This window comes from Prionailurus bengalensis, chromosome E1 (genome assembly GCF_016509475.1).
Source record: "Prionailurus bengalensis isolate Pbe53 chromosome E1, Fcat_Pben_1.1_paternal_pri, whole genome shotgun sequence".
Taxonomy (NCBI): domain Eukaryota; kingdom Metazoa; phylum Chordata; class Mammalia; order Carnivora; family Felidae; genus Prionailurus; species Prionailurus bengalensis.
The window spans coordinates 27,397,542-27,408,782 of NC_057347.1; the positions used below are offsets into that span (position 1 = coordinate 27,397,542).

Here is an 11,241-nt window from a genome sequence, read left to right on the forward strand (position 1 = left end):
GTTTTGTGGGTTCAAGCCCCATATCAGGCTCCAAGCTGGCAGCATAGAGTCTGTTTGGGATTCTCTCTCTCTCCTCCTCTCTTTCTTTTGCTCTCACTCTTGCTCTCTCAAAATAAATAAATAAACTTAAAAAAATAATAAAGCCTTAAAAAAAAGTATTATTTCAGATAGCATTCCTTTAAAATATGCTATCGCATCAGTCCAGGAATAAAATGGCAAAAACAAAACAATTTGACTCAGGTACTAGAATTGTGAGCCAAACAATAGGGCTTTTTTTGCAATTAATCCTCATACTTTTGCCAGATAACCTACTGGATCATCTTGTTTTGAAAATAATTTCAGAAGCAGCATCTTAAGGAAAATCCCAGCTAAAACATCATTTTTTAACCAAAACAAAATTTTGGTTCAACATGATTAGGCAACATTCAGTTATGATAGAAACATGTTTTATTATGGACAGTGAAACAGAAACAAAAAAAAACCCCAAAGGTATCAACCAGATATTTATGTCCTTTCCTGCAAGAACCAATGTTTATTAAGAAGGTACAGGCCCATTTACAATAAATATCAATAACATCATGAAAGAGTGGAACTATTGTATCAATACTGAACTCCTGTAACCAAAGCACATTCTGTATTTAAGGAAACACAGCATACACGTACCAAAACAAAAACAAAGAAACAAAATGAAAAAAAAAACCAAACCCATACACAGCAAAATCAAACATCAGCCTTAAAATGGAACCAGCTATAGGGGCACCTGCGTGGCTTAGTCAGTTGAGCATCGACTTCGGCTCAGGTCATGATCTCACGGGTTGGGTTCAAGGCCCACGTCAGGCTCTGTATTGACTCAGAGCCTGGAGCCTGCTTCAGATTCTGTGTCTCCCTCTCTCTCTGCCCTCCCCTCCCCACACTGTCTGTCTCTCCTTCAAAAATAAATAAACATTAGAAAAAAAAATTTTTTTTAATTAAAAAAAAAAGATGGAACTGGCTATAAAACACTTATTGTGTTACTGCTTTAAGAACTCCACGGAGCACCTTGTAACTCATTAACTGCACGTTTTCCTTAGGAGGGAAACAAGGTCCTCTCTCAGTCACATATGCATAAGGAAATCTCAAAACCCAGAGGCCATCTGGTGGAAGAGTGATTTCTTGTTTTTCTGGGTAGAATACTGGACATGGTGGTGGGCCTGGTTGAACCTGAAAAGTAAAGGCAATATACTTATTTTTGCATTTTTCATTAAGAAATACCTGAAAGATAAGTGCCTAAACAAACAGTAAATTCAAAGAGCATATAAGATTAAGCAGGTAATAGGCAAACTAATCATATCCAAAATTACATTATTGAGTCTCAAATATTATCCTATTTTTCTACAGATTTTTCTTTTTTTTTCCTACAGATTTTTAACTTTAAGTTCTGCCTTTGAACTAAACAATGTGAATTGATGGTGTGAACTGAGAAATACACCCGCAATTTATTTTTCAAGAACTAGATTAGGTATAAAAGGTAATTAAGATTAAGACCTGTTTAATGAAATATTAGATATTATCCTGCACTTTTTAAAAAACAATCAAAACAAGCATCAGCATTTTTTGTCTGAAAACAGAAAAGGGTCATATTTCTTACCTGGGGCATTAGTATTATCTGCAAAGGAGCATCAGGAACTACAACAAAAAGCCTCATAAGTTGAGCATAATGTGGTTTTAGCCCTCTACCCTGAGATGATGACAGAATATATAAGGGCATATCACTATTCAGGGCTTTTAAAGCGGACTCCTTTGGCCCACTTCCCATTACTTTCATTACTTTGTCAGGTCCTGAACACATAAACCTCCGACCTCTAGAGTCTTCATATTCAAAGCCCACAAATGCTCGAGCTATGTCATCTCTCCGTCTTCCTCTTCCCATTACTACTGCACTTCTCTTTCCAGGAATAGCTTTATTTGGAGCAGGCCAAGAATTTGTGTCTAAGTCTCCTTCATCTTCAGCTCTAGTCCTGATGACAATGTCCCAAGGCATAAGATAGTTTGTTCCTGGAATGAAGCCTTGTTGGTCTAAACCTGTATGAAAGTTATAAGACTTAGCAGGGCCTAATTTAACCAATGACCAGCTGGAGAATTTGGGTAGTAGACCTTTAGGGCAATTTGAATGTAGCATGCCTGGGAGATACTCAACTGTGGATGCCTGTCTATCAACCAAGTTTGGTCTCTTCTCAGTTTTTACTTCTCCTTGACCATGAACTTCTGGATTATCTCCTCCTGCTTGTGGATCAGCTGGATAGGTACCTAAACTATCTGTGGACTGGCCTAAACTCAAAGCTAAACTCAGGCTTGTGCTCTCTCCTTGGGTTTGAGGTTCTTTTTCTTTAAGTTTATCAGCATCTGCATCTGGAGGGGCAGGAGAAGATTCATTTTTGGCAGGAGCAGGATCTGGAGTACTTGGTTCAAATACTGGGAAATTGATATGATCCAATTTTCCACAACATTTTTCTTCCAGAAGCTATGGAGGAAGAAACAAAACAAAACAACTCTGTGACCTTTTCATTTAAAATAACAGATTCTTCACTCTAAAAAGCAAGATTAACAATTAATGGGTAAGGGGTGCCTAGGTGGCTCAGTCGGTTAAGCGTCTGGCTTCGGCTCAGGTCACAATCTCACCATTTGTGAGCCTGAGCCCTGCGTCAGGCTCTGTGCTGATGGCTCAGAGCCTGGAGCCTGCTTCAGATTCTGTGTCTTCCTCTCTCTCTGCCCTTCCCCTGCTCATGCTGTCCCTGTCTCTCTCAAAAATAAATAAACATTAAAAAAAAAAGTTAATGGGTAAGCAAATAAGTTCATATAAAGAACTTTCCCTTGTCTATATATCACACTCAAGTCACATTTACTTTTCTAGATTTTTTTCTAACATTAAAATAAAAATGTTTATTTATTTGAGGAGCCTGGGTTGCTCAGTCAGTTAAGCATCTGACTCTTGGTTTTGGCTCAGGTCATGATCCCACAGTTGGTGAGATCGAACAGCCGCATTGGGCTCTGTGCTGAAAGCACGGAACCTGCTTGGGATTCTTTCTCGCCCCTCTCTCTGCTTCTCCCCCCACTCATGCTCTCTCCCTCAAAATAAATAAACTTTAAAAACTTTTTTTAATTAAAATTTTTAAAAATGTTTATTTATTTATTTTGAGAGGGAGAGAGCGAGTGTGAGTGGGGGAGAGGCAGAGAGAGAGGAGAGAGAGGATCCTAAGCAGGCTCAACTCTGTCAGCGTAGACCCTGTTGTGGGGCTTGATCTCATAAACCATGGGATCATGACCTGAGCTGAAATCAAGAGCCAGATGCTTAACTGAGAGAGCCTCCCAGGTGCCCCTACTTTTCTAAATATTTTGCTTCTGAAAATATGTACTTGTACTTAGATGGTAGTTAAAAAGAAAAAAAAAGAAAGGAAGGAAGGAAGGAAGGAAGGAAGGAAGGAAGGAAGAAAGAAAGAAAGAAAGAAAGAAAGAAAGAAAGAAAGAAAGAAAGAAAGAAAAAAGGGAGGAAGATGAAAAAATCAGAGTCTACCTGATAAAAGTCATAGTTAGCTGCCTTGATATCAAAGGGATCATCTCGAGGTGCTTGTTTCCTTCCACAGTTACAGGCACCAGTAGATCGAGCTCGGCTGTTGTGATACAGCACAGGAGGATTTCTATCAGCCTCTGGTTTTTCTCCTGGAAAACGTAACACTTACTGTTAATTTCACACACACAATGCAGAGTCAAAGTTATTTTATATTCTATTGCATCTAACCCCAAAATTTCTCCAAACAGTACTTTGGAAATGAGATTATAAAAACAAACAAACACCAAAAACACAAAACCTTGAGTATATACACATAACAGAAGAAGCACTGAAAATTCTTAAAATGATACACATTTTCAATCTAAAGTTTTAGATGTTTAGGGTTTCTTTTTTTTTTTTAAGATGTTTAGGGGTTCTAAGTACATTTTATCATCATCATGGTGACCTTACATTTTCAATGAATTCATTTTAGTTCAATAAAAACTCCAAAATAAAAATGTTAATATGAAATTTCTGAAACTTTATACTCTTTAATAATTCTAATTTAATAATCCCCTATGGATCATCCTTTAAATACAAGAAAATAATTAGTAGTCATAGTTGTTATTTTCTTTTTACAACAGGAGAGAAAACTTAAATTTGATTCAACTAAATTTCTGTGGGGCTTTTTATAATTATCAATACATAGTGAAAAGCCTCTCTTAAAACAAGAATAAATGGCACCTGGCTGGCTCAGTCAATAGAGTATGCGACTCTTCATCTTGGGGTTGTGTGTTTGAGCCCCACATTAGGCATAGAGATTACTTACAAAAATAAATAAAATAATAATAATAATCTTTAAAAAAAAAGAATAAAAACACAGCTCAGTTTTGATTTCAAAATGCTGAGAAAATTTTAGCTACCTGATTTAGGTAATGAGTGAAACTTATGTACACAGTGTTGATCAGTTAAACTCCTTTCCTCACAGAGCTGATGGCCATTGCTCCAAAACTTGTAGCAGTCCTCATGTAACTGCATGGCATACTTGTGAAAGGCTGGACCCCTAGCATGTTGACTGTATACTCGAAGAGCCTGGGCAAGCTGATTCTTATGGACAGTCATTGTGTAGTTATGAGGCAAGTTTGACTGATAGGCACTATGGGCCATGGGTAAAGCTTTTTGGCACCGGTTTTCTGAGAATTTGGTGTCAATATCCAAAAACCCTTCCAAGACTTTAATACTGCTTAAAATCTTAGATGTTAGCTCCCCAGTAGGAGATCCCAGGTCCTCCTCTTTCCCATCTATAGCTACTTCATACAGTTTTGAAGCTGCTGAGATCCACTTCTGATAAGTGGGAAGTTCAAAATGGGAAGGCTGTGGGTTCCTGCCCACACTGTCATCAAAACCTTTCTTGCTTAGGACTAACTCCACATGCTGCCATAGAAACTCCCGAAGAGTGAAATCCACTAGCTGCCCTGAAGAACTGGAACTGCTGCTGTCAATGTGAAAAGAAAGCTGCTGTCGGCTATGCTGCCTCATCACCTGGTATCGCCTGGGCCCAGAAAGGGGTGCAGGCACCAGCAAAGATTCTGGGTCCTTCACAGTACAATGACTCCTAAGTTGGTCCAGCAACATGCCTACTGGGTCCTCCTCTTGGCTTCCGGGAACTATGTACACAAAAGCCTGGTTGGCAGGCACAGTAAAGAGGCAATTGATACTCTGATTAGTTAAGACGCGACTCTTCCTAAAGATTCTATAGATCTGGTCCTCCAGGGCATGCTGCAGTCTCCTTTTGGGAGAATGTTTCTTGGGCTTGTCTGGATGAGTTGGGTCTTGGCTCCGAGGGGGTTCCACTTTGAGGGCTCCATTGAGTTGAAAGAGGAAAAGGAGTCTAGGAGGGCAAGGTCGGCAGTTTAGTTTCCAGTCTTTGCCAACCGGACAATCCTTAATGGCTGTTTTGAGGAGGGGCAGTACCTTCTGTCTCAGTCCATCAAGGGCTCTGAATACTCGATCATACGTGATGTCAAAAGAGCAAGTGGGATGGACCAGAAGCAGGATGTGACAAACGGAGAAAAGGTAAAGGAGACTGAGACACTGCAGTTTCTCTTGGTGCTTCCAGAACTCGTGCGCTTCTGCATGAGGTAAAGAGAGGCCACCTCCTGCTTCCCCACTCTGAAGGGCACGACAAGCCCGCAGAAGCTGGGAATTGTCACAGATGGAAGTGAGAAGAAGATAAAGAACTTTGCTTTCTTGATTGTAATAGGCCTGCAGAAGACTGTAATCCTGGGAGCCTGGCTCAGTTCGGTTCCCTTCAGCGGTAGCTACACCTCCCCGAACTGAATCCCCCGCCCCAGCCCCAGCCCCAGCCCCAGCCCCAGCCCCAGCCCCAGTGTCTCCGGCTCCACCAGCCTCCCCGACGGCGCCAGCCTCGGTCCTGATTCCAGGCCCTGAGTCCCCAGGATCTTGGTGGCGAAAGAGGGGAAAGACCTGTCGGTCGCAAACCGTATTCACAAGTGAGAACTTCTCGGAATTCAGTCGCAGAGCCGTCTTGCCGAAGATTCCTACCACGCAGATCTCATCCTCTCGCCAAGGAGGCTCGGGTCCACCAGCCACGCTCCCTCCGCCCTCTGTAGGGGACCCCTCGGGACTTTCAGAGCCGGTCCAGGATGAAGCGCCCATTAGAAGCTCTCGCAAGCTGACAGGACCCGCCATGGTGCAGAGACTTCTTTGGACTCTTTCCGGTCCGCCCTGAAAACCTAACCGGCTTTCGTCCAACTTTAAAATCCCTCCTCCGCTTCTTCAGTTCCTGCTTTCCTCTCATTTTTAGGTTCCGCACCTCGCTCATCCTTTCCTGGTTTTTGCGGTTTTCCCTACTCCTCTACGACGGTTTAAGATTTTCCTCAACCGGGGACTGTGGGAATTGAGAGATTAAAAAAAAAAAAAGTGGAAACAGCTGGTTTGCATTTCAAGCAGTACAAAAACACTGCAAAAGAAGCTTGTCAAGTGACTTGCAAAAATGGAAAAATGGTTCAGTTTAAACTCTAAAATCTTGATATAGAAGGTGTAGTCTTCAGGACGAAGGGGGAGTTAGAAATGCAGAATCTCAGGCTCCAATCCAGACCTACCGAATCAGAGCATGCATTTCAACTAAATGCTAACGAATAGTTTCACTGCCCTAAAAATCCTCTGTGTGCCAACTATTCATTCTGCCAACCCCTAGCAACCACTGATATTTTTCCTGTCTCCATAGTTTGGCCTTTTCTGCAGTGTCATATAGTTGGAATAATACAGTATATAACCTTTTCAGATTGGCTTCTTTCACTTAGTAATATGCATTTAAGTTTCCTCCATGTCTTTTCATGCTTTGATAGCTCATTTCTCTTTAGTGTTGAATAATATTCTGTTACCTAGACGTACCACGGTTTATCCATTTGCATACTAGAATACATCTTAATTGCTTCCAAGTTTTGGAAAATATTAATAAAGCTGCTACAAACATCTATGTGCAGGTTTTGGGTAGATATCCTTTGTATTTTCTTTTAAAGATTTTTTATTTTTAAGTAATCTCCACACCCAATATGAGGCTTGAACTCACAATTCTGAGATCAAGAGTTGCACACTCTACTAGCTGAGCTAGCCAGGTGCCTCCCTCTTTATTTTTTAAAATTAATTTTTTTTATTGAAGTAGAGTTGACATTACATTACAACAGAGTGATTCAAAATATATTATGAAATGTTCACTGTGATAATTATAGTTACCTTCTGTCACCATAGTTATTACAATATTATTTTTTTAAGTAATCTCTACACCCAACATGGGACTCAAACCCACAACCCCGAGATCAGGTCACATCCTTCACTAACTGAGCCAGCCAGGCACCCCTACAATATTATTCACTATACTTCCTATGCTGTACTTTTCATCTTTTATTTTTATCGATTTTCTAATTTTCTACAATGAACACTTTTGTCAACTTGTAATATTGAACAATGCTTCCTTGAAAAAAAATGTGGAAAGCCTTAACTCAATATTTGATTTAGTTGATTGGAGGTTTGAATGGTTAGATTCATTTTTTTTTAAATACTCTTAGCTTTAAGATATAGAAATGGAATTGGATAATTTGTTTTTAATGAGTTCTTGTGATGTCAAATAATGACAAAATAATAATAAGCACAGATCATTTACTTTGTGTATGGCTCTGTGTTAAATCCTTATCAAGAATTGTCTCATTTAGGTATGATCTTACTTATATATGGAATCTAAAAGAACCTAGGTCATAGAAATGGAGAACAGGGGCACCTGGGTGGCTCAGTAGTTGCTTAAGTGTCCAACTCTTGATTTTGACTCAAGTCATGATCTCACAGCTCATGGGTCTGAGCCCCCCTGTTGGGTTCTGCACTGACAGCGTGGAGCCTGATTGGGATTCTCTTTCTCTTCCTCTCTCTCTACCCTCCCCCTGCTCACATGCTCTCTCTCTCTGTCTCTGTCTCTCAAAATAAATACATAGACTTGGGGTTCCTGGGTGGCTCAGTTGGTTGAACATCCAAATTTGGCTCAGGTCATGATCTCATGGTTCATCAGTTCAAGCTCCACATTGGGCTCATGGCTGTCAGTGCAGAGCCCTCTTCAGATCCTCTGTCCCCCACCCCCCTCCTGCTCGCTCTCTCTCTCTCTCTCTCTCTCTCAAAAATAAATAAACATTTAAAAAAACAAGATAAATAAATAGACCTAAAAAGGAGGAAGAACATGAATTAAAAAAAATAATAAATGGAGAACAGACTGGTGGTTGCTGGGCCAGGGTGGGGGGTGCAGATATGGGTGAAGGTGGTCAAAAGGTATATACTTCCAGTATTAAGGTAAGTAAGGTCTGGGGATGCAATGTACAGCATAGTGACTATACTTAACAATACTGTATTGTATATTTGAAAGTTGCTAAGAGAATACATCTTAAAAAGGGCACCTGGCTGGCTCAGACAGTAAAGCTTGAGACTCTTGATTTCAGGATGTTTAGTTTGAGCCCCGTATTTGGGTAGAATTTACTTAAAAAAAAAAGTTCTCATCACAAAAAATTGTAACTATATGAGGTGATGGATGTAACTAAATTTACTGTGGAAATAATTTTGCAATATATGCATATATCACATCATGATGTTGTATGTCTTAAACTAATACAATGCTATATGTTAATTATATCTAAATAAAACTTGGGTGGGGGAAAGAATTATCTCATTTAATTCTCAAAGGAAAGATGGAACCCTAAGTCATGGTGATGGTGTTTTAATAAATTAAGCTATATTAGGCTTCTCAACCAACTTTTATTTACTAACAAGAATTCAGAAAGGAGTAGGAGTGGGTTTTTTAATGTTTTTTTTTTTTTTTAATTTTTTAGGGGCACCTGGGTGGCTCAGTCGATTAAGCATTCAGCTTCAGCTCAGGTCATGATCTCATGGTTTGTGAGTTCAAGCCCTGCATTGGGCTATGTGTAGACAGCTCAGAGCCTGGAGCCTACTTCAAATTCTGTGTCTCCCTCTCTCTCTCTCTGCCATCTCCCCTCTTCTCTATCAAAAATAAATAAACATTACAAAATTAAATTTTTAGGGGCACCTGGGTGGCTCAGTCGGTTGAGCGTCCGACTTTGGCTCAGGTCATGATCTCACAGCTCTGTGAGTTCAAGCCCCACACCGGGCTCTGTGCTGACAGCTCAGAGCCTGGAGCCTGCTTTAGATTCTGTGTCTCCCTCTCTCTCTGCCCCTTCCCCACTCTCATTTGTCTCCATCTCTCTCAAAAATCGATAAACATTACAAAAATTTTTTAAATTAAATTTTTGTAATGTTTATCGATTTTTGAGAGAGAGCATGTGAGAGAGCAGGGGAAGGGCAGAGAGAGAGAGAGAGAGAGAGAGAGAGAGTCTCAAACAGGTTCCGCACTGTCAGTGCAGAGCCCAATGTGCGGCTCAGACTCACAGACTGTGAGATTATGATGTGAGCCAAAACCAAGAGCCCAACGCTTAGCCCACTGAGCCACCCAGGAGCTCCGACAAAAAGAATTTTTAACAATACATTTAGTGACACCTGAGTGGCTGAGCCAGTTAAGTGTCTGACTCTTGATTTCTGCTCAGGTCATGGTCTCAGGGTTAGTGAGTTTAAGTGCTAAGTTGGGCTCTGTGCAGAGCCTGCTTGGGATTCTGTCTCCCTCTCTCTGCCCTGCTCCTGCTTGCTCTCCCACCCCCTCTCAAAGTAAATAAACTTAAAAATATTTTGCTTGCTTATTTGCCTTTTACTTATTCCCTTCCCTACTTCTACACGTCCAGATCCTACCTCTCTTTGAAAAGCCAAGTAAAATGAGAAAGTCCACGTTTATCAACATAAATTATATTGTGATCCTCACCATGTAGATTATATGCTATGTTTAGTATGTGATTTTGTTGATTTAAAATCATCTCAACAATTCTTTGACTTATAAATCCAGGAAAAATAGTATATATTAACTGTAAACATTGTACAGATTTCCCACGTAAACAAAATTTTGAAAAGTCAATTATTTAAGAGTCCCTTGGGGCACCTGGGTGGCTCAGTAGGTTAAGCGTCTGACTTCAAATCGGGTTCAAACCCCGCATTGGGCTCCACACTCGATGCCTGCTTGGGATTCTTTCTCTCTCCTGCTTGTGCTTGCTCTCTCTCTCTCTCAAAATAAATAAATAAACTTTAAAAAAAAAAAAAGAGTCCCTTGAAGAAAACGGGAGCAACAAGAACTCTCCTACTTTGCTGAAGGGACCATGAATTGATTGGTACAACCACCTGGGAACCAATTTGACACGTTCTGGAAAATAGGCATGTTTATTTAATTTTATTTTACTTTATTTTAACGTTTATTAATTTTTGAGAGACAGAGTGCGAGCAGCGGCAAAGAGAGGAGGACACAGGATCCAAAGTGGGCTGTGTGCTGACAGCAGAGAGCCCAACATGGGGCTCTGACTCACTAACCATATCATGCCCTGAGCCAAAGTCAGAAGCTTAACCCACTGAGCCACCCAGATGCCCCTAGGCATGTTTTAAAATCTAGCAGTTCCACTCTTAGGTATACACACTAGAGTAATTCTTGCGCATGTGTACATGTTCAAGAATATTCATAATGGCATGCATGATTTATAGTAGCCAGAAACTACAAACAATCCAAATGTCCACTAACAATAGGATGAATAACTATATTTACACAACAAAAATAAGTGATCTATTGCATTACACAGTAACATGGTTGAATCTTAAAAATAAATGTTGATTAGGGGCACCTGGGTGGCTCAGTCTGTTGAGCGTCTGACTTCGGCTTAGGTCATGATCTCACAGTTTGTGGGTTCGAGCCCTGTGTCGGGTTCTGTGCTGACAGCTCAGAGCCTGGAGCCTGCTTCGCATTGTGTCTCCCTCTCTCTCTGCCCCTCCCCTGCTCGCACTCTGTCTCTCAACAATAAATAAATGTTAAAGAAAAAAATTAAAAAAATATATTGATTGAAAGAAGGCAGAAACAAAATATATAGTGTATGATTCTATTTATATAGTTCAAAAACAAGGAAAATAAACCATAGCATTTAGGGATGTATACTTAGAGGGTAAAAACAAGGAAATATTATTTTTAATTTTATTATTTTTTTAAGTTTATTTATTTTGAGAGAGACAGAGACAGTGTGAGTGGGGCAGGGGTAGAGAGAGAGGGAGACAGA

At 40.3% G+C, this 11,241-nt stretch overlaps 1 protein-coding gene across 1 annotated transcript; it reads right to left on the bottom strand.

Moving 5' to 3' along the window:
• Positions 1 to 424: 424 nt before the first annotated feature.
• On the bottom strand, positions 425 to 6,270 carry SMG8 (SMG8 nonsense mediated mRNA decay factor). The gene is made up of 4 exons (XM_043583903.1): positions 4,450 to 6,270; positions 3,551 to 3,696; positions 1,628 to 2,500; positions 425 to 1,200 (listed from the first exon to the last, which is right to left on the bottom strand). The coding sequence occupies exons 1-4, from the start codon at positions 6,236 to 6,238 to the stop codon at positions 1,003 to 1,005; spliced, it is 3,006 nt and encodes a 1,001-aa protein (XP_043439838.1). The 5' UTR covers positions 6,239 to 6,270; the 3' UTR covers positions 425 to 1,002.
• Positions 6,271 to 11,241: the final 4,971 nt, after the last annotated feature.